The 21,789-nt window shown below is 43.7% G+C and overlaps 1 protein-coding gene across 1 annotated transcript; it reads right to left on the reverse strand.

Annotated features, from left to right (window-relative positions):
* Positions 1–7,878: 7,878 nt before the first annotated feature.
* mmaa (metabolism of cobalamin associated A) lies at positions 7,879–20,845 on the reverse strand. Its single transcript, XM_004549335.4, has 6 exons — positions 20,126–20,845; positions 18,433–18,555; positions 17,705–17,875; positions 17,114–17,199; positions 15,955–16,104; positions 7,879–11,370 (listed from the first exon to the last, which is right to left on the reverse strand). Exons 1-6 carry the CDS (start codon positions 20,523–20,525, stop codon positions 11,074–11,076), a joined length of 1,227 nt encoding a protein of 408 aa, XP_004549392.2. The 5' UTR covers positions 20,526–20,845; the 3' UTR covers positions 7,879–11,073.
* Between the last annotated feature and the right edge of the window lie 944 nt (positions 20,846–21,789).

Below are 21,789 nucleotides of genomic sequence, written 5' to 3' on the forward strand. Positions count from 1 at the left end.
GTTAGCTCTCCTAATTATCTCCTGCACTTGAGCTTTTTTAATGATTTCCATGATTCAATTACCCCTAACTGAATTCCTGTCTTCAATCAATTAAAGCCAAAGCTGCGCGCTCATCCATCTTCCAATCAGGACACCGGGAATCCCTCCATCCATTCTCATTTGAGGCGAGAGAGCGGGTCAGACAATTAACAGAGTTTGCATCCATCCATGTCTCTTTCCCCCCACCTCTCTCCTACTTCTAACCACCGCTTTCAGTCGGTTTAAGTGTGGTTTAACTTAAACTATAAATAACTAACTATTAATAGGCACTGGCAGGAGGCTCCTGCCAACAAACAAACGCTGCTCTTGTAAACGTGTTCTGCTGCGAAACGCTGAAGAAATACACCATCGCCTTTCATCCGAGAACCTCTTTGTCCCGCTCCACTCTGCTGGCTGTTGTGTTGCCTAATGTGAAGGTGAGTGGAGTGACAGCGGCCTTCTTCGCCTCTCAGGAACGTTCCTGACCGCACAAAGACGCCCACACTTTTTGGCACCATCTGCTGGAACCCTGAGAAACATGGAGAAGAAATCATGCTTATTTGTAACAATAACAATAAAAAGCAGGTGTGGAGGTGGGGGGAGAATTTCTTCCTGTTCCTTTTTTTGTTTTTTGACATCTTAATTGCATACCTGCTACTTTTTGCCAGAAAACTTTGATTGATGAATGCTTGCAGCTAAATTAGAAGTAGAAGAAGAAGAAGCATAGAAATGGTTGCCAAGGTGCCCAGATAGTCATTTAACCCTCATTGGTTGAGAGGGAAGCCAAGGGCAGCGGCAGCCTTTTCACATGCTGCTCTTTCCATCCCCATTATCTCCTCTGTCTCATCCCCGCGACCTTTGGTTTCCTTGAAAGGCTTTTGCATTCTTTTAAAATGAAAATACCAAACGGTGCTCTTTCTGCGCAGACGCGCGGGATGGTGCTGCAGATTAGGTTTGATGTTTTATCGTCATGGCGGCTCGCTCTTCAGGAAAAAAGAAAAATCATTTAACAGCAGTGCCAACTGCAGAGAGCAGAGCATTGGGGAGTGTTTTGGTCACGTTTAACATCGGGGAAGATCAAACGCAAACGGAGGCCTGCTAGACTGCAGCGTCCTTGCGTGGGAATCCCACCATGATGAAGTCTGTGGCAGAACCACGGCCCCAAACGTCCCCATCAGCATCATGTTACTGGGAGGCTTCAGATGTCTTCATTCAGAGGGAAGCCTCGAGTACGTCTTTCCTCAGAGTCTTAGCTTTTTTTTTTTTGTCCTTTTGGATGGCAGCGCACATTCCCTGGCACGATTTTCAATAGCGCTCCCCCTGGGGTAGCAGGGGAATGGCTATCTCTACAATTACACTGACAGCTCTTTTCTAAAGTGCACTTGATTTATTTGATTTAGCTAAGATTAATGGTCCTCCCACCAAGCAGGCCTGGCTGAGATGCGCAGCACAACACAGACTTCACCGCTGCAGATGCACAGGTGTATGCCAGCACTGGTGTACTGGAGATCTGTATATATTTATACACATATGCACGAAAAGTCACAAATCCATGACCACTCTGATCCAATCTGGGTTTTTTTGACCTACGTCGCATTTGAAAATGATAACAGTAGACATCCACTAAAGAGTCCAGAACTGCCAAAATAAATCTAATTATTTAAAGAATTGTTATTTTAACTCATATATAATCATATTTACCTTTCTAGTTTTAAAAATATTGCAAAAACAATAACAAAGCAATTAATGTTGGATGCTTTTATGTATTCAAAAGCATATCACTGCAACATATAAATATGTAATGTATTAAAATATACTTATTTTTTAAAAATATTTTGCAATCAATGCAAAGCTGAATCTTGAAAACCAGAGAAGCAGTCTGACAAAGTGAGCTTAAAGAAATTAAAAAAGCAAAACATGGGGCCAAGATTGAAAGAAAGAGATGTGAAGTAAAATCAGTGACATTTATCAGTCTGGAAAGGGTTACAAAGCTATTTCTAAGGCTTCAGGACTGCAGTGAAGCACAGTGAGAGCCATCATCGTCAAATGGAGCGGTGGTGAACGGGAGTGACCGGCCTACCAAAATTACTCCAAGAACGCACTGATGATTCATCCAGGAGGTCAGAGAGGAATCCAGAACAACATCTTTAAGAACTGCAGGGCTCACGTGTCTCAGTTAAGGTCAGAGTTCATGATTTAACAATAAGAAAGAGTCTGGACAAAAACGGCCTCCGTGAGAGTTCAAGGAGAAAACCACTGCTGACCAAAAAGAACACAAAGGCTCGTCTCACATTTACCAAAAGACTTTTGGGAAAATATTCTGTGGACTGATGAGACAAAGGTTTAACTTTTAGGAAGCTTTAAGTCCTGTTACAGTATGCCTTAAAACTAACACAGTATTTCATTAAAAGAACATTATAGCAACAGTCAAACACGGTGGTGTTAGTGTGATGGTCTGGGGCTGTTCTGCTGCCTCAGATTCACTGGCGTAACTGATTGAACCGTGAATTCTGCTCTACCAGAAAATCCTGAAGGATGATGTCCGGCCATCGGTTCATGCCCTGAAGCTGGAGTCAGTTATTGCACCTCCTTCAGTCAAGGATGGCACCACCAGTTCTTGGATTTTGGGGGCAATTACTTTTCTACTTAGGCCACAGTAGGTTTGGATAGCTTTCTTTCCCTTAATAATTGTAATCATTATTTAAACTGCATTTTACATTTTCTTAGCTGATCTTTATCTGAACATTAAAATGTTCTTGATAAACATGTGTGACAATCAAGGGGACAAATACCTTTTTCTCCAGCATACTGTGCATTTTAAAACTGTAAGCTCTCCTATTGTAGCTGCTGTTGGCTGTATCCATACATTTTTAAGAAACTACTGCTCATCTGCAGACCTGCCGGAGACTCCGTGGGCTGAAACACTGTGAATGAATGTGTCAGCAGTATGAGCCGTGCTGGCCTCTGAAGCACCTGTCACACATGCAGGTGAGATGTTTTTCAGTAAGCTGTTTCTTTGTGTTTTTAACTAGATTTCATTGCTGTACTGGCACGCCAGCGCTGTGACAGGAGTGATTTCATTTTTGTGTGTTTTTGTTTTTTAATTTATGGTTTGATCTTATTTTCTGACTCCGAATTTCAAAAACAGACACGTGTTCCAGAGACACCTCCCCCACCACCGTGTGCCAGGAAAAGCTTTGTGTGGATAGCTGGCTGACAGTTGCCAGGCCAGTGGTCCGGTACAGTCCAGTGCTCCTGGCACTGACGCCTGCCCATCTGCCTGAGTTGTCCAGGAGGACAAAATGTGCTACGTTGTCCTGGCAAAGCTCCCTGAAATGTCAACCTGGCGTAACAAACCCATGCTGTCCCCTTGGCCCTTGTAGGCCTGGTAGTGTTGGTGGGGCGCTGCCCTGGATCAAGCAGGGAGCCAGAAACATGCCAAGGTAACAACAACTGCTGATCGACTGCCGGGGCGCTACCATCTTGTCCAGTGTGGATCGAGTTTGCTCAGGATGGCTGTTCTCATTATGGGCCCTGAACCTTGTAAAACCTGGCGTTTCCTCGGCTGAAAGAGGGCAGCTGGAAGGAAAGGAGGCAAACCATTCCTTTAAAAACCATTATGAATAAAACCCATTTGTGACTTGGCATCTCCTTTTTTTTTTTTTCCTTTACAAGCAAAAGACAAAGGATGGAGAGGAATAACACGCGGAACATGTTCTCCGTTGTTCAAGCAGATGGTCTTGGAGGTGCTGCGAGGGTCTGATGTTGGCTGACTCTGTCCCGCAGCCCCCTCAGGGCAGCAACTGTGAGTGGTCATTAACACAGGGAGCAGTCCATGCCAGCAGAGAGGGGAGGCTAGAAGTAGTTAACAACCACTATCCAGTTAAATCCTCTTTCTCCGTGCTAAACATGAGCAACTGCAGCCTTCCTACTGGCTGCCAAGGCTGAAAAAGCAGCACATCATGTAAGACCTTTAGAAAAAAAAAAGACATTGTTTGGAAAGCACAAAGGAACAGAGCGGGAAAAGGTGTATTTCTACGGCACTGTGCCTCATCGCTCACTTGTGCTGAATCTAAGGTTACAGCCGGGGCTGTCTGGCAGTTATCCATACACAGTGAATCATGCCGTTCAGTGTGTGCGCGTGTGTGCGTGCTTGTGCGCGGTGAAGCTGTGGACAGGTATGACAGGGCTGACCTCCACGTGTTGCCAGAGAGAGTGTGTGGCCCAGTGTTACCTGTCATAACATGGGCTGCCTCGAGCCCCGGAACACCAGCCTGACCAGGCCACTGGGCAGCCAGAAATAATAGAGACTGGCAAGAGGGCAATGAGGGGTCACACAGACGGGGGGAGGAGGTGGTGGCGGTGGGCGGAGGGGAAGGACAGGGACATATGACAGGAGGACTTGCAGAAGCATGAAGGCAGGAGAGCGAGAGAGAAGGATGGAGTGAAGAAGAATTTACTCCAGCGAGGAGGATTGGTAAGGATAATGATGTGGCGGGGGGTGGGGGGGCAAGCGGGTCAATCAAGTAGCGGAGAAGAGGACAAAAGAGAGGAAGGCGAGGGGGGCGGCTACTGTTCTCGCTCCACACCGCCTCTGTGGAGAGTTAAAAAAAATCACGTGTGAAGGCGGTGACAGTCGCCCTCTCCCACCCCCCACCCACCCACCCACCCAAACAAGAAAAATAAGCCTCGCTTATGAGAAGCCGGTCCACGCCTCGCCTCGCTTCTCATTTGTTTTGGAAGCCAGTTTATCTTCGCGAGTATGATATTCTCGAGGTGCAGCCACTCGCCTGCAGAGATGGAACAGCTGAATTCACTTAGGCAGGCTTTGGCCAGCAATTAAAGTGCCGGATTAAGAGTGATTGCATTTTGTGTCCTGAGGAGGCGCTGCCTGCCATCTTGAGAGGTCTCATTAACATGGCTGCCGTAGGCTGTGCTGAGCACTGCCACAGGCAGTTAAAAAATAATGGAGACATTATCAACCTTAATGTCTTGTACCTGGAGTGGGGAAGATTTTATAATCACTATTGTGATGGGCCACAGGCTGCCAGTTGTGCAAAAGGGAAAGGTTGGATGAAGATAACCCTTTTTTCTGACCAGACCCCTGTGTGGGTTTTTTGATCAGCCACTACACATGGGGAGCCTGAGCAGCTGGATTTCATTAATTGAGTGCTGGCAGCGTTCTGCTCTGGCGGCAGGGGTGAGTCACACTGGTGGGATTGGTCTCTCTCTCCCTGATATCATCTTCCAACCATAACTACAAATAATTATTCACTCAAATCCATTACCGGGGGTCAATCAAGTTCCCCAATCAGTTCTAAAGTCCAATTACTGGCGCCAAGGCTCTATTCGCGCCTTCCTGCAGATGAAGGCCTTAGCCCACAGGCTGCCCAGTAAATTACACATAGCAAACAGAGGAGCGTGTGGGAGAGCGAGCCTCCTCAGGTGCGTAATAAAGCAGAGGTACACAGTGGTCTCTCCCTGGGGCATTCTGACCGTGCCAGCCGGCAGACTTCACCAGGTTAAATAGAATTAGCCCATGCAATGAGATGCACTTTGAATACCAAACCACCACGTCTCATCACTCCACAGGCTGGAGAGCACGCCCAGCGCAGCCCAGCATTAACATCCATCTCAGCAGCTGATATAATAAGACGTGTCGCCATGAGGGTCTTCTTATGAAGAGGCTGCACAGTGACCCACCGGAGCAGCATAATGAGTGGGGTGCTACCTCTGCAAGCAAAGCGGGGGAAGCGAGGGGGCTCCTCGCATCGTTTTTGTGGCTGTCTCAAAAGTCGAGTCCCGAGCCTGGAGGAAATGCTTCTCTTTCTCTCTCTCACACACACTCATCTGTCACTACAGAGGGACAGCAGTGCAGCCAGGCGAGTCAGAGCGGCCGGGTTGGCAACGAGGCAGTCAGCTCGAGTGTGTGCGACAGGGGATGGATGGATGGCTCGTATGTATGTACAAGATGTGTAAGCGGTGAGCCGGACGGATGTTCGTGTGTGTAAGAAGGGGAAGAAAAGAAAACAAAAAAAGAAAACAAGAGAGAATGGAGAGGGGGAGGAGGAGGAAGGTGGGCGAGTGTGATGTTATGTGCTCGTGTGTGAGGAGGAGAGCAAACATAGAAGAGATGGCTGAGGCTTTGTGGATCAGCAGCCCATGACCGGCTGTCACACTACACATAGACACACACACACACACACACACATCTCCAAAAATGTGGCTGGTAGCAGGGCTGACATTTCCCTCTGTCAGGCTTCCCTCACGCTCTGATCTGAGCAGAAAACAAACTACTACGCTGATGCATCCTATAAGAGGAGAAACATGTGTGCCTCTCTGCGCTACAGTACACCCGCTCTGTTTACTGACATGTGTTGTAGCCTCATTTTTCAGCATTCGGGCTCTGAGGTTTTTTCTTGGAGGGGGTTAAGCTGAGTTTTTAGGCAACAATCACAACAGTTCTTAGTTTGCTCTTTAACCAAGGAAGGCATTTTGACTTCAGACTGCTGACACAATGAAACGCTGTGAATGTAAGCCCCCCCCCCCCCCTCCTCTATTAAACATGAAAAAAACAACCAGTAAAAGAAAACCTCATCAAAGAGCCTGTCTCTGTCCTCTGCTTACATTCAAGAGATCCGGCAAAATGCTAAACACATGTGGACGGGCCCTGTGTTTGGGCTAAGATGGCTGAACATGATCCGGCAGCATTTGAGTTAATCTTCCTTAGTGAAACCGCATGGTGTTGTTTACACTGGAGACAACTGTGTGTATATGCATGGATGTGTGTGTGTGTGTGTGTGCGCGTGGAGGGAGTCCAGAGCTGCAGAACTCACTGTTCCCTTTTGCAAAGCCAGAGCAGTTACAGTGTGTATGTGTTTGTGTCAGCATGATGGAGGAGATGGGTGTTACTCAGACCTAATGAATCCATCTGCATTCAAGGGGCATTCTTCCTCTCACACGCAGGCGGGAGCAAACGAGCAGCGACCTGGGAGCCCGTCCAGCGGTTGGTGGGGGCTTTCGCAGTATTTCCAAAGCAGACTAGAAAGTACAAGCACAGATTAGCACTGAATTCACCCTGTTTTTTTCCTTTGAGGAGGTTGAGAAAGCTGTACAATCACACACTCAGCCCTCCTGCTCTGTACTGTACCAAGCTTGGCTCCTTTCTGCTTTTCAGTGAGGATTGAGAGAGAGGGGGGGAAAAAAAGCAGAGGATGGTTGTGTACAGAGAGCTGGGTCTACAGTACCTCGAGCTCGACCTCGAGGAGAGTGGCAGCTGTTGATGTCCTCACCTCTGAGTGACCCGGCACCCTAGGCAACCTCGATGAAGAATGGATGGAGGGCAGGAGGCGGGGGCGCTAAGAAAGGGAGGGCGGTTGGCACTGAGGGTTCAGTCATTAGGATAATGAACCCACAGCTGAGTGGGATTTGGGAGACCTCTAGTGGCTGAAGAAAGCACAAACTTACATTTACAGAACACTGATGGTACGATAAAGATTATTTACATAGTGTATAAAAGCAAATCCAGTTCTTAGTGACCTGGAGGAAATGAATCACGCCTTCTTGATCTTGTGACTGCTTCAAACTACATCTGCCGGCTTTTAAAGGTGAGATATTTCAGGCATAAGTCAGATGTGCCATTTTGGTTACATAACAGTGATTCTTCCACACTAGCAGAAAGACAATATCTAAAATACAAATTCAGGAGCTTATTGTACTTTTTCTCATTTATGCAAATGTGTGCATATTTAATGAGAACATCTCATTTGCATATGATATCCATGGTGATACGTTTTATTTGAAAACCATAAATATTAGTTTTTCAGTGACGTGACATTACAACAAGCTTGAAAGGCCACATTCGGAGTAATTGTGTTTATTCCAAGCAAGAAATCTCCAACTCAGCTCTTACATGAAACTTCGTTTATATTTCTAAAGCTGCTTTTTTTTTAAACAGATGGATTTTATTTATACAGCATTCAGACACTGATTTATGAACATTTATTCATATTTTTCTGGTTCATCAAATGATAAAAACAGATTTTGTAAAGACTCTAATGACCTTGGCTTTAGTCATTGTCCAATTCGATTTATGATCTGCAAAACTATGCCAATAACAGGGGTGACAATGCCTCATCAAAAATACACTTTCATAAAACTTGCAATACAGAGCATTAGACAGACCGGAAATTTTCATGGTGATCTAAACAGTTTTCTCTCTGTAGTCACCTGTAGCGTTTCTCCTCTATTGATCCTGTAAGTAAGAAATAACTACAAGTTTAAACAAATTAACCACTTTTTTTTTTTTTTTATCACTTATTCAATTCAGGGTCTTGTTTCTCCCACAAAAAGAAAATTATTTGAAAAGGTAGAGATGAGTGAAAATTTCAAGTTATTATTGCAAAATGTTGACTTAATGAGTCAAACTTCTGGGTGAGTTGAAATTTTGACTAATAGATGACTTGTTTTATCTGCCCAGTGGCAGAAACAAGCTTCCGTATGCTTGTCTTTTTGGGAAAAGAAGCCTGATTACCTGGAAAGACCTCCCTCAGGCACGGAGAGGAACATCCAAACTCCACACTGAAAAACTGTTGGATCTGAACCCAGGACCTTGTTCCAGCAGGATTACAATCCTACCTCCTTGAGCACACCTGATCTCGGACACTGAGCAAGGGTCGGGCCCGGTTAGTACTCGGATGCACCGCCTGGGAATACCAGGTGCTGTGAGCTTAGAGTGGCTGTGGTTCAGGAGGTCGAGCAGGACATCTACTAATTGAAAGGTCGGGGGTTCAACTCCTGGCTGCTCCAGGTCTGCGTGCCAAGATGATGATCCCGGTGCGTTCATCGGAGTGTGAATGTTATATAGAAAGGACTTGGATGTACTAAAAAATGCTTGTGTTGTAAAAACTGCTTTTAGTGCTCAAGTAGAAAAGTGCTATATAAGAACCAGCCCACAATGCAAAAGGTAATAAGCTCTCAATACCAGTTTAAGTGACTTACTGTGTGTCAGAAGTACCAGCAAGTTTACACAAATTTAATGCCACGTGTACACAATCTCATAATTAGACCAACGGGACAAACACAAGGGAGTTCTTCAACATCATTGTGCTGACAGCTTCGACTGTTGGACTATGATGTTACAGAAACCAAACAGCCTTTTCTATCTCATCGATATATTTTTGTTTTAGCATTTATTGGCATTTTCAGTGAGCTCAGGGGGTTTTACACTGTAAGTTAACGATTCTACAGTATTAGAGAAAAAACCGCAACAATCACACGACTCCCCGTGAGCGAGGAAACATCTGACAGAAGCAGGCTCAGGGACAGGCGGCCATCTGCCACAACCGGTGGGTAGCGATGGAGAGGAAGAGAAGAAGAAAGAGAGGATAAGGAGACAGGGCAACCTGGGACAAGAATGTTACAAAAGGGATTCTTTAGACTTTCAGAAAACTTGACCTCTGACCTTGACCTTTAGATCGAGGTCACCGGGATTTGAACACATCTGAGATTTTTAGTAGATGCACCTATGGCATCAATTTGAAAATCGAGTCATCGCATTCACACACTTGGACGTCCACGCCACCTGCTCGCCCGGTGGGTTGAAGACAATACTCCAGTGTGCGAATTCAGAAAATCGAATCAACAAACTGGATTTGAACTTTATGTGACCTCGCATTTTCTTCTGGTTTAAAGAACACTTACAACCCTACAGGACTCCTGGACTAAAACTGGAGGCCACAGCCAGGCTTTCCCTCAGTCTTCAGATGTCAGTTTGGAGTCTGGAAATTATGATGTGTACGTTTACATACGTTTATATATTAAAAAAAAAAAATAGCTGACGGATTAACAGACACTAAAAATAACAGGTGCAGCCTACGAGTACATAATGGGTGGGAAATACCCTGTGTATAGATTAGACTGTATAAGAATATGCCGCTGACACCGGCGTCTGCTGCGGGGTCCCTGAATAAAGCAGCTGCAGCAGCCTCTTTAAATAATAAAGTAATAAAGTAGCTGCACCGGCATTATGAGTGCGTGACTTCTCTTTGTGTTCAGTCCTCCGGTGGTGTCCGGGAGCGCAGCGCAGTATGAACTTAATTCTGGAAATATTAAAGTGTGTTTTGCCTGAATTCGAAGCAACCGTACAGCTGAGTCATTCAGACGAAGCCCAGCGCTGACATTTCTGGCTCCGGAGAGCCGAAAAGAAATGTCATTAAATCTCTGACAAATCTCAGGGCTAATATTCGTAGAGGTAACATTAATCACTCGGCCCTTTTTCATATCGTGAGCAAACACGCAGCGGTAGAAGAGCTCGGCCAACTGCGCCGGCAGATTTAATGTAATTCACTTGTCCACTTAAGATTCAAATTGTTCTTTAATAGAAACCAAACAGTGGATTAAAAAACAAACAAAAAAAGAAAAAACACTGATTCAAAGCCTCGATGCTTTCCTGAGGAAAACCTGTTATTAGAGCAACATCTTCAGTAGTTCAGCAGCAGAAACACGGGGCTCTAACTAAATCGATTCTACCCAAGCCCGATCCTTTCATTGACGCTTTGTGGCTCGCAAATAGGCTGTTATTACTGATATTACTGATCGTGAGGAACGAGTCACAGCTTTACTGTAACACGCCGTTCATGATAGTGAAAGATACCGCTCAAACTATTCTTCAACTGCAACCACACGACCTTTGAATCCTCCTTCACTGATCTCGTTAAAACTTGTCCGTAGTGTCCAAAAGAGACGGTCGCTTCCGCGTTTCACATCTCGGACTCTCAACGCATCTCATTTTTGCCAAACGCGAGTGCGTCTCGGAGCCGCTGACGAGAAATGACGACTTTCAGCGCTCTTCCTGCTCTTGTGACTTGGATGAAAGCAATCAGAAAGCGAAGCCTCTGTAGACGGGGGGTGACTCTCACGTATTTAAATTTTTAAATCGTGTGTTAAAAGAGCAGAGATCGAGGCTTTTTGTGCAAACCGCAGAGCCAAGGTCATTTTCTCGCTCTCCTTTTCAGTGAGTGATCCGTTCCTTATCTGACAGTGCAGTCCCAGTGATTACTGTGATGAAGAGGATGAAGAAAAGGCTCTGAGAAGCAGGTCAGCAGCCAGTCCTGGAGAGATGGCTCCTTTGGTGACCCTCTCCTCGAGGTGGGGTAGAGCTTCTCTGACACCGGGGTGATTTTGGAAATGGCACAGGACGCTCTCCTGGATCAGACTCCACATCCACACCTTCTGCTGGGCCGTCCGCCTGCCCTGCAGCTCACCGCTGGCCAGCGCGGCCTCCCGGTATGCCTCCATCTTGGCCCAGACCTCTGGGATGCCCTCGAAGGTTTGCGAGGAAGCCCGCACCACCTGCGGGTGGAGAAGGTGAGGGGTGGGAAGATTCATGATTCAGCTGTTCAAAATGAGCGTTTCACAGTCACAGCAAAATATACAGAACAGAGAAAGTTTTATATTGTTAATGGATTTTTATGCCTCCTGTAGGTCATGAAGTCTTTAAAGCAAATCATCATTTTCATTTCAAGGTCATGTCAGTAGCACGAAAATGACGGCAGCTGCCAGAGGTAAGTTCAGATCTCTGGAAGAGTATGTTTAAGAAAAGCCGCAGTTCCACTAATGGCCACTTGAGGCTGACCCCAAAACCGAAACAATCCCCATTGAATCTAATGTTAAACAGTATCAAAAAGCACATTTACAGCTCCATATACTTTAGACTTCTATGGCGGTTTCCTCTCTTCATGACAGCTGAACAGTGGAGGATTTTGTTTTTTAATTTTTAAGACAAATCAACAGATCTGGATGCTGGTAAGATGTGGGCTGTTTGGGAAAAAAATGAAATGGCCTTTAAAATGGTAAATGGCCTGTACTTTTATAGCGCTTTACACTACATTCAGTCATCCACACATTCACACACTGGTGATGGCAAGCTACATTGTAGCCACAGCCGCCCTGACAGAGGCGAGGCTGTAGGCCTACCACCAGTAGGCAACGGGGGAAGTGTCTTGCCCAAGGACACAACGACCGAGACCGTCAGAGCCGGGGATCGAACCGGCAACCTTCCGATTACAAGACGAACTGCCAACTCTTGAGCCACGATCGCCCCAAGAAATGAACTGAAACAATTTTGTGAACTAAAATAAAAACAGAGGAACTGTCTTTAGCTTCAGCATCTGTTAGCTTGGTGAAAATGCCGAGGCATTGATGAATGTGTTTACTGAAACTCAGGGCGTCTACAAGACTGTGAGACAACCGCTTTTGAAAAGTTTTGTTTCTCTCGTTCTGTATTTTTTTTTTTTTGACAAACACTTTCCTTAAAATAATAAAAGACTGAAACTAATAAAAACTAAACAAAAACTAAACATTTTCAAAGTGTAGTAAGAAATACTTCTCTGAAAACTAACTGCAACTAAACTGAAGTCAAAATAAAGTCAAAATGAAATGAAATGAAAATTATTAGATAGTTCACATGAAAACAGTCAGCCCGTTGCAGGATTTCCATTAGTTTTACCGACAGTTGCTGCACTTTGTCTTCTCTGCATGCGTGCATACCTGCACAACTGGCTACAGGAAGGTCTTTTGCATACACCTGTTGGGTCTGACTGAGCTTGGATGGGGGACCACCGCCACGTCTCCCCAAACAAACCACGCCGGGGTGGGAAAACAAACCAGAGCTCGACCCCATGCGACCAACAGATATGTGCTTTTAACTTTATACGTTCACTTTGATATACCGATGTGTGTTTTTATGTTTTAAAATGTCTCATTTTTTCCTGTCGACTTCAGCTTTAATGTTTTATTTTTTAACTACAAGTGCAACATGCACTGCTGAGCCAACCGTGGCACATTTACATTGATGTTTTTCAAATGCCAGTGATGATTAAATCCTGAGCAGGTTACCGGTTCACCAGTACAGACTGCTGAACAGGAAGTCTTCTTGGGAAAAGCCAACCTGAGCTTCCTACAATACACAATAAATGTAGAGGTTATTATTAAAAATAAAGGTTTAACCGAAGACGGGCTTTAAGCTTCCCCCCCGCGATCATTAAGAGAACATTTTGGATGCGGTAAATGCATCAGAGTCTGGGAGTTCTGCATTTAAGGTTTTTTCCTTTCAGTGCACCTCCAGCCTACAAGAAGCTGTCAAGTCACTACGCAAATATCAAGCATTCGTCTGTCCTTAACACCTTGTTCACGCAGGCAATCCGGGGATAAATGTCACTTATGTGTTTAGTACTTCGACTGCACGTCTCTCCTCAAAGCTTAATGCAGATCCGAGAGCGCATGATGAAATTCAGAGTAACATTGAGTTTGTTGAAAGCGGGCTCCAGGTTTACAGGTAGACACAAAGCTCCATTCAGATGTGCAGATCCTTTCTTTGCCGTCTTCTATTAAACACCAGCTGACAATCAAATTTGAGTCACTTACACAGCTCAGAATATAAATGGCAGCTGTGATCAAAATCCACTTACACACGTTCCAGTTACAACGTTAAGGTGAGAAGAAGAAAGATCATGTGACTTACTGTACTTACAGCATATTCTCTCATATAAATGATCTTTTTAAAACTACTTAATACATTCACAGACCGCCTTACCTCTGCTGGTATCTAGTTACACAAATGCTTGTAGTTCTCCAGGTTTTCAGGTGTTACACAAATCTTTCTAATATTCGTCTCTCCGCCGTCACATTGGTTTTGTTTCCGCTGGCCGCAACATTGAAAGCTTTAAAGCCGCTCTCACTGTTCCTCCGTAAGAAATCATCAAGAAGCCACTAAAAGCTGAGAGGGAAAACAAGCTTCTTGTAATCTGGATGTAACAGCTCTTAAAGAGGCACTTGAGGAATTTTGTATTGCATTTCTAAAACACCAGGGAACAAAGAAAGCTTCAATGACCCTACGGCTTTCATGACATCTAAAATAGATTTGTGTTAACACAACATGTCTTGGAAATGCCATTCAAAGACGTCGGTCTGTCCGTCTCCTGGATTTACAATAAAGTAGCCTTGAAGCTCAAACTGAAATCAAGATTAATTTATCTAATCTTACAAACCCAATATTAGAAGTGCTGTGAAGTTACAAAAAACTCATCTGAAACAACATTTAACTCTAAAAGCACCAAAATAAAATCAGAAACACGAAAGAGCAGAGACATAAAATCATAGTGTTCCTGATTTCTAATTTTTTTTGTATATTTGTCAAACCTGCATTATTTAGATCATAAAACACATTTTATTATTAGACGAGGATAACCTGAGTAAATACAATATGCAGTTTTTAAGCGATGATTTTGTTTATTAGATGGGAAAAAAGTCCAAACCTGTGCGGCCCTATGTGATAAACTATTTGCCCCCTAAACCTGATAACTGGTTGATCCTGGCTTGGTAAGTAAGAGCTGCAATCAAGTGTTTGTAATAACTGGCGATGAGTCTTTCACATCGCTGTGGAGGAATTTCATCTCACTCTTATTTGCAGTGTTGTTTTAATTCAGACACATTGCAGGGTTTTTGAGCCTTTTTAAGGTCACGCCAAGGAATCTCACTTGGATTTGAGACTTCGACAATGCAGTGATGTGAGACGTTGTGTTCTTTTTGCGTCAGCAGTGGTTTTCACCTTGAACTCTCTCATGGTTGCCTTTTTTGCCCAGACTCATGTTGAATCATGAACTCTGACATGAACTGAGACATGTGAGGCCTGCGGTTCTCCGAATGTTGTTCTGTGACCTCCTGGCTGAGTCCTCGATGAGCTCTTGGAGTAATTTTGGTAGGCCGGTCACTCCTGGAAAGGTTCACCACTGTTCCAAGTTTTCTCCATTTGTGAATAATGGCTCTCACTGTGGTTATAAGTCCTGAAGCCTTATAAACAGCTTTGTAACTCTTTCCAGACTAATAGATATCAACGAATTTATCTCTCAGCTGTTTTTAGTTTCTTTAGATTGTGTTGCTCTTTGAGATCTTTTAGCCGGCTTCACTTTATCAGACAGAGTCGGTTTAAGTGATTTCTTAATGCAGCCAGTCTGGCAATAACCAGCGCTGGGTGTGACTAGTAAAACTAAGCACAGGTTTCCAAAAATGTGATTAATCACAGTTAATTCATGATGTGCATGCACTGTGTATATGAATGTAATCGTTTTTTAAGCAACATGTCTAAAACCTTTTTCTAGTTTCACTGTCCAAAATCTGCCATTTTTTTTCTGACATCAGTGTAATCAGTCTTTGGGGGTTTTGGGTTGTTGGATGGACAACAAAGATTAAATTTAAAGACGACCCGTCGTGCTTCTCAACTCTGGGACCATTTACCTTTTGCAATTTCCTACATAACATAGACCAAAGGATTAAGTGATTGTGAAGAGAACCATAAAAGTCGCCTCACATGCCACCAAGAGTTTAATCATCAAGTCAAAATAGTATTTATGTCACATCATAGTGCCACGCAAAGCAGAGCAAGAGACTAAATCTCTGCCATACAGTCGGGAAACAGACACGAATATGCACAACAAAGCCGAGCGTGAAGCATAAAGAGAGAGGAGCTGTAAGAGAAGCCTATCAGATTTTATGAGAACGAGCACTTTTCTAATCAGTGAAATGCATGACGCAGCAGCCGAGTATCCAGTGCATTGGGAGCGGGGGGTGGGGGGTAATAAGGACTGGTAGGTGGGGGTGCTTCCTGGCTGCTTGCCCGGTGGGCAGATGCAGCACTGGGCTGGGAAAACAAAGGGACAGGGCTAGCCAGGCGAGCGGGTGAGGTGGGACACTGCAGCACTAGTGCCGTCATGTTGTGATGACCCACCCCCACACTCCTCCTCCTCCTGGGTCAGCTGACCTCTCTGTGGGATATCTTGTTGGGTCCATGTGCTGTAGCTGCCCAGCAGAGCAAACACCAAACACCACCAAATCCTTGTTACCGACTCCTTGCATCATTACATCACTACACACACACACCTTAGGGTTCCAGGATTTGGACTGTCTCCTGAGCAGTTTGAGTGCGCTGGTGTATTCAGCCTGGATCCTCCTGGCCGGCACCACCAGGTCTCCGTCTGACTTTGTCACCACGACCAACTCGGCCCTTTCGATTATGCCCCTCTTGATGCCCTGAACAGAGATTTTGTCATTAGAGAGGAGGATGATTAAACGATGAAAACGCTGCCTGATGCCTGAGCTCCTCAAGGCTCCTGCACGGAGCTGCGGTCAAGTGTTTTCAAGCCTGAGACTTTAAAAGTCTTAAGACTTTCTTTCCATTCAACATGGCTGATTTTTGCAGTCGATATCCAAAGATAGATGGAATCGAATTGTATAAATATTTTCTTTCTGTACAGAACTGTGCTAAAGTAAATGGCCGACCCTTAACCCTAACCCCAGGTATGAGAACTGGACTGAAAAAGCAAAGGAAAACTTTGAAAGTCCTTCAGAAAGCCTGGAGAAATATTGCTCATGACCACTTAAAGAAATGAGACTTTTGCACATTACAACACCTCTGATATAGTTAGGTTTTCTATGATTAGCTCAAATAATCCCATATAAAAATATACGGTGGTATGTGTAGACCATGAGCTAACTGTACATTTTGACTCTGAGTAACACAGGTTGATTATTAAGCACTAATTTACTGGAATGAATTTTCAAGCGTGCTGCTTTCCTCATGTGTTCATGTCCGAGTGTTTCCACATTACCAATAGTTATTATAATTAAAACAAATGCCACTTCAGCTACCTACTGTCCCACCATAATCACTGTAGCATTAATCATCATGAGGAAGGCTAATGAAGTGAATAATTTTCCTAATTAATTAAGTGGCGAGCATATACTTATTGTGAGCATGTTTATCTTTACAAAAAAAACGTGGACACACAATCTGCTTTTGCTTATAAACAGTGCTTCATAAATATATTCATCAGGTAATTTAGTTTAGGTTTTATAATTCTGATGAATTTAAAGATCGTTGATATCAGATAATCAGCGGCTGATAAATGACAGCAGCTCAATCAAAAACTGGTTTTATTCCCCTACACATTAGCACGAAATTAACAATGACTAAATTTTACTGGTCGATTACTTTGTTCCAGCTCCACAGATGAGCTGAAGCACGCTTGTTTTCACTGACCTGGAGTTCATCGCCCCCTGCTGGTGGAATCAGCAACACAAACATGTCAACCATGTCTGCCACTGCGAACTCTGACTGGCCGACTCCTGGAGGAAAAACAAAAAAAGAAGAAAGATGACAAAACAGAGGACTAGTTTAACGATCACTGCTGACTGATAACACGACAAAGTTTGATACGACACAGTATCCTCTCATCTGAAACTAAATCTACAGTCCTATACAGCCTCACGCTTTTCAAACGATACATCCAACAGTCACACTAAATATTTGCCTGCGTTTGCGTTGTCTGAAAATCTAAAGAATTTAAAGGAAAGCTGGTCCTGGTGAGGACTTGCTCAGTCATTCAAAAATCATGAAAGCTGATGAATAATCATGAGCTTTCACAAACTTCAGAGCGCTCACAGTGAATCAATTTTAGCCTGGAGATGCAGAGCAGGTGCCTGATGACTGGCGCTGCTATCAGACATCACATTGAACAAATTATGTTTGCATTAAAAAAAAAAAAAACTTAGTACAAGCAGAAGAACAAATACTTGCTGAGATTATGGCTTTAACACGCTTACTCCGAGGGTTCGCGTCACAGCATCTTACCTACAGTCTCCACAAGGACGATGTCGTAACCTGCTCCCTCGCAGAGAACAATGGCCTCGTTGGTTGTTCTGGTGACACCTCCGAGTGTTCCCGAGGTCGGCGATGGCCTGATGAAGGCGTTCATGTCTCTTGAGAGCTCAGTCATACGAGTCTTATCGCCCATCAGAGACCCTGCAGCAAGAGGGATGAGTCACTTGGCAGCAGTTTTACTGTGCAGTGCTGCTTGTAATTACTCAGTGATTTCAGCCTATTCAAAGAGGACCTATTCTGCTTGTTTCCTGCTCTATATTTTATATTCTCTCAAATAAAAATAGCCTGATTCATTTATGGAAAATAAATGGTTTAAAGCAAGCAGTTTTAACTTCTCTCTCTTTAAGGCCACCACCTGTGGTAGACAACTTTCTGCTGCGGGGCTCTGCACCTGAAATGGTCGTGTTAAAGAGATCCCTGCTCAGTGACTTTACACCAAGAGCAGAAAGGAACAGTCAACATACCTCGTTATTTGAAACTTTGACCGATATGAACATTTATCTCCGTCATCGTATGTTTCTACACAAATCAGGAAAAGCACTTTAATACAGCCAAACATAAACAGCACAATATTCCCTGAACCTAAATCCAGCATCTTTAAACATTACATAAAATTTCCCTGTGCGCTGTAAAGCTCAAAATAATAATAGTTCATCTGTATCACAGTAAAAGCAGATGATGAACGTGTCAGCGGTTACCCCCAGTGGTGCAGGAGGATGGGTCGACAGCCAGCACTGCAACTTTATGTCCACGTCCTGTCAGCATCTTCCCCACCACCTCGATGAAGGAGGACTTTCCTGCTCCGGGGGGTCCAGACAGACCTGAGAAATCAAAGAGATCTCATCAGTTTGCAACAAACAGTGACGATGACACTTATTTACGTAGCACATTCCATTACATCAGTCGGTTATTGAATGTACGCACAGATGTAATTGATCTCAAGTGAGCAGGCAGCTTGTTCCAAAGACGCAGAGCACAGTAACTGAACCCTTCAGGTTACTTGGATCTGATTGTGGAACCAGTTAAAAGAACCTGATGACCTAAGAGGTCTGACTTGGTTGTCAGATATGTACTGGAAGGCCAAACCATTGAGAACTTTGTGAACATACAGAAGTGATTTTATATGGTAATGAGAGCCAATGAAGTGGTCTTCAATACTGGGATAATGTGGTCAAATTTCCATGTACCTGTAAGGATTCTGGCTGCTGTGTTTTGGATAAGCTGAAGACGGCCCATTGATGATTTGAGTGTTAAAATAATCTAACCTTTGTGATATGAATGCACGGAGTCAGTCTGAAATTGTAATTTCTAACCTTAGATATACTTTTAAGTGACAGGTAACCTTATTGATCTGGTTATCAAAAGTGAGATCACTGTCCAAAATGATGCCTGACTTGTTCACTGTGTGACGAGAAATGAATGATAAATATGAACAGGTTTTTTTGTCTCTGACTTTTTTTGGACGAGTATTTCTGTCTCGTCTCTGCTCAGTTCTAAAAGGTTTTAAGACATCCACCAGTTAAGGTCATTAATGCAGCTTATTAGTTTGTGAACAGAGGTTAGATCATTAGAGGAAAGTTACAAGTACAACTGTGGATCATCTGCATAAAAATGGTAGTCATGATTCTTGTGGGAGGGAGGTTAAACTGTAATGGATGGCACCAAACAGCCCCAAGAGCTGATTTCTACTAACCTAATTTAAATTTATGTGCTAAAGTAACTACACAATATTGTTTCTACTTTCTGCTTTTAAAGCTTTAATAACGCAGAGTTTAAATGTAAAAATGTTAAACTCTTTTTTTTTTTTTTGTTAAACACACTTCACTTTGGGGTCAAGTCTGAAGAAATCTGAATGCAAATTTATGTGACTGTTTCTTTGCACCACACAGAACATCGGAGCCACTGCTGCAGAAACCGTCTGATGAAGGATTCATGGCAGAGGTGACGTGTTTATACTACAAGGTGTGTTAAACATAAGGCCCTGGGGGCCGAACTAAAACACAAAAGGGTCCAAATAAGCCCACTGCAATCTTTGCAAAGCCTGAAAATTTCAGAGAATTCATCCCCCCGGAAATTGCACCACTATCCTTGTGGTGGGGATTTCAGCATTAGGACATATTTACTGGCTGTGACTTTGTTTTTTATCGTAAAAAAAAGTGTGAAATGAGAAACTATTTTATGAGAAACTATTTTACAACAGCAGTTGTAAAATAGTCTTCATATGAAGGTTTCGTGTCTTATAGCTCCACTGTGATCTGTAGGTTATAATGCGGATACAATGGCAGTAGCCTTAGTTTAAATGTACTTATTTTAATACATTTTAGGTTCAAAGACACTTAGAGACAAGAAAAACTGAGTTCAGACAACCGCCACAGACTTAAGCCTACACACCTACTCTGAAGGCCACTGGCTTCCCTCCATTGCGGCTCTCCTGCTCCCTCCTGTAAGCCAGGACCCTCTGCAGCAGCACCTGGGCCAGCTCTTTCTTTCTGGGATGCTGGGTCTCCACCAAAGTGATGCACTCTGCCAAAGACGCCCGCTGTCCTCCGATCAGCCCGTCATAAAGTTTATTCAGCAGTCTCTGCTCAGGCCCACTCAGGTCCTGTATGTGCTGGCTGGCTGCTGTGCTTTCAGTCCGTGTGTGCTGGCAGCTGTGAGGCGGGACGATGCTCCGGTACTGAGGGCGTGAAGCAGTGAAGCAGTGCCAACTGTGAAGGCGGCACGTCTCGGTGAGTGCGGGGGCAGTGGATGAGGAGATGTGGCGGAGGAGAGCGAGGCTAAACTGTCTCATTGTGTGTCAAAGGTAGGGCGGTCTGGGAGGGCGTACAGGCTTACAGTTAATTTATCCAGCGGTACTTCCAGCTGAGGTGCTTACAAACGTCACCGTTACAGCAGTTATAATAGTCACCGTCAGGCTAATGTGTATTCTTTCTAACGTCAGCACGTAATGTACTCGTTGAAGGCAGTTGTTAAAGACGTAGTTTGGACAAAATAGCCACAAAGTGTGAAAACTAAACTCACTCTGACCTCGTCCCAGTTGCACGGAGACGTTACAGGTTACCTATCGCCATCGTTTCATTCATTCACTTCCGTTTCCGTTGACGTCTGACACCGCCCACCGCAGTATTTCCGTCGGTTTATTTGGAAAGTAAAACGTTTCCCAAATACATCTAAAATCTGCCACAGAAGTTTAAATGTGCGATTCGTTACTTTTTTTCTTTGTGTGTGTGTTTTTTAATAACAGACGAAAGTAGTTAAATGAACATTTAAATATGGCAGTTGGCCATTTTAGCCAGCAGGTGGCAGCAGATGTTAACCTTCACATCTTATCAAATCAAATCAAATCAAATTCAAATTTTATTTGTCACGTACACAGTCATACACAGTACGATATGTAGTGAAATGCTTGGACAACTGCTCGTGACCTAAAGAAAACAAAAAAGGAAAAGGCTATGAATAAGATAGGAAATAAATATGAAAAATTAAAAAGGGTAAATTTAACTAGGAAGGAATAAAATATAAATTAAGGTTAAAAATGAAATAACTGTACAACACAAATTAGAATGAAGGGTAAATTTAACTGGGAAGAATAAGATAAAATATATAAATTAAAGTTGAAAATAAAATAACTGTACAACAAAATACACAATATAGAACTATATAAGAATGTATGAAGAAATCTAAATATAAATAAATATATACACAATAACAGCAGCTGTACAAGTATTAACTGGAAATGAAGAATATAGTGACCAGTGTTGTGCAAAAACAAAGTCCAGAAAGTCCAGTGTGTGTGTAAGAACCATATGTGTGGGTCAGTACTGTGTGGTGGTGTGATTGAGAGACCGTATCGCCTGCGGGAAGAAGCTCCAGGGTTAATTCCCTCTAAAAAAAAAAAAAAAAAAAAACAAAAAAAAAACCCCAAACTTGATAATACATGCATGTGTTCCGCGTCCTGTGCCACTTTAAATTAGTCAGTATTTCTGGCATGGATCGAGTCTTTAACTACTGTGGCCCAGGCTTTGGAGCAGTCTGCTTCAGGGTGTGAGCAACAC

This window comes from Maylandia zebra, linkage group LG6 (genome assembly GCF_041146795.1).
Source record: "Maylandia zebra isolate NMK-2024a linkage group LG6, Mzebra_GT3a, whole genome shotgun sequence".
NCBI classification, from domain to species: domain Eukaryota; kingdom Metazoa; phylum Chordata; class Actinopteri; order Cichliformes; family Cichlidae; genus Maylandia; species Maylandia zebra.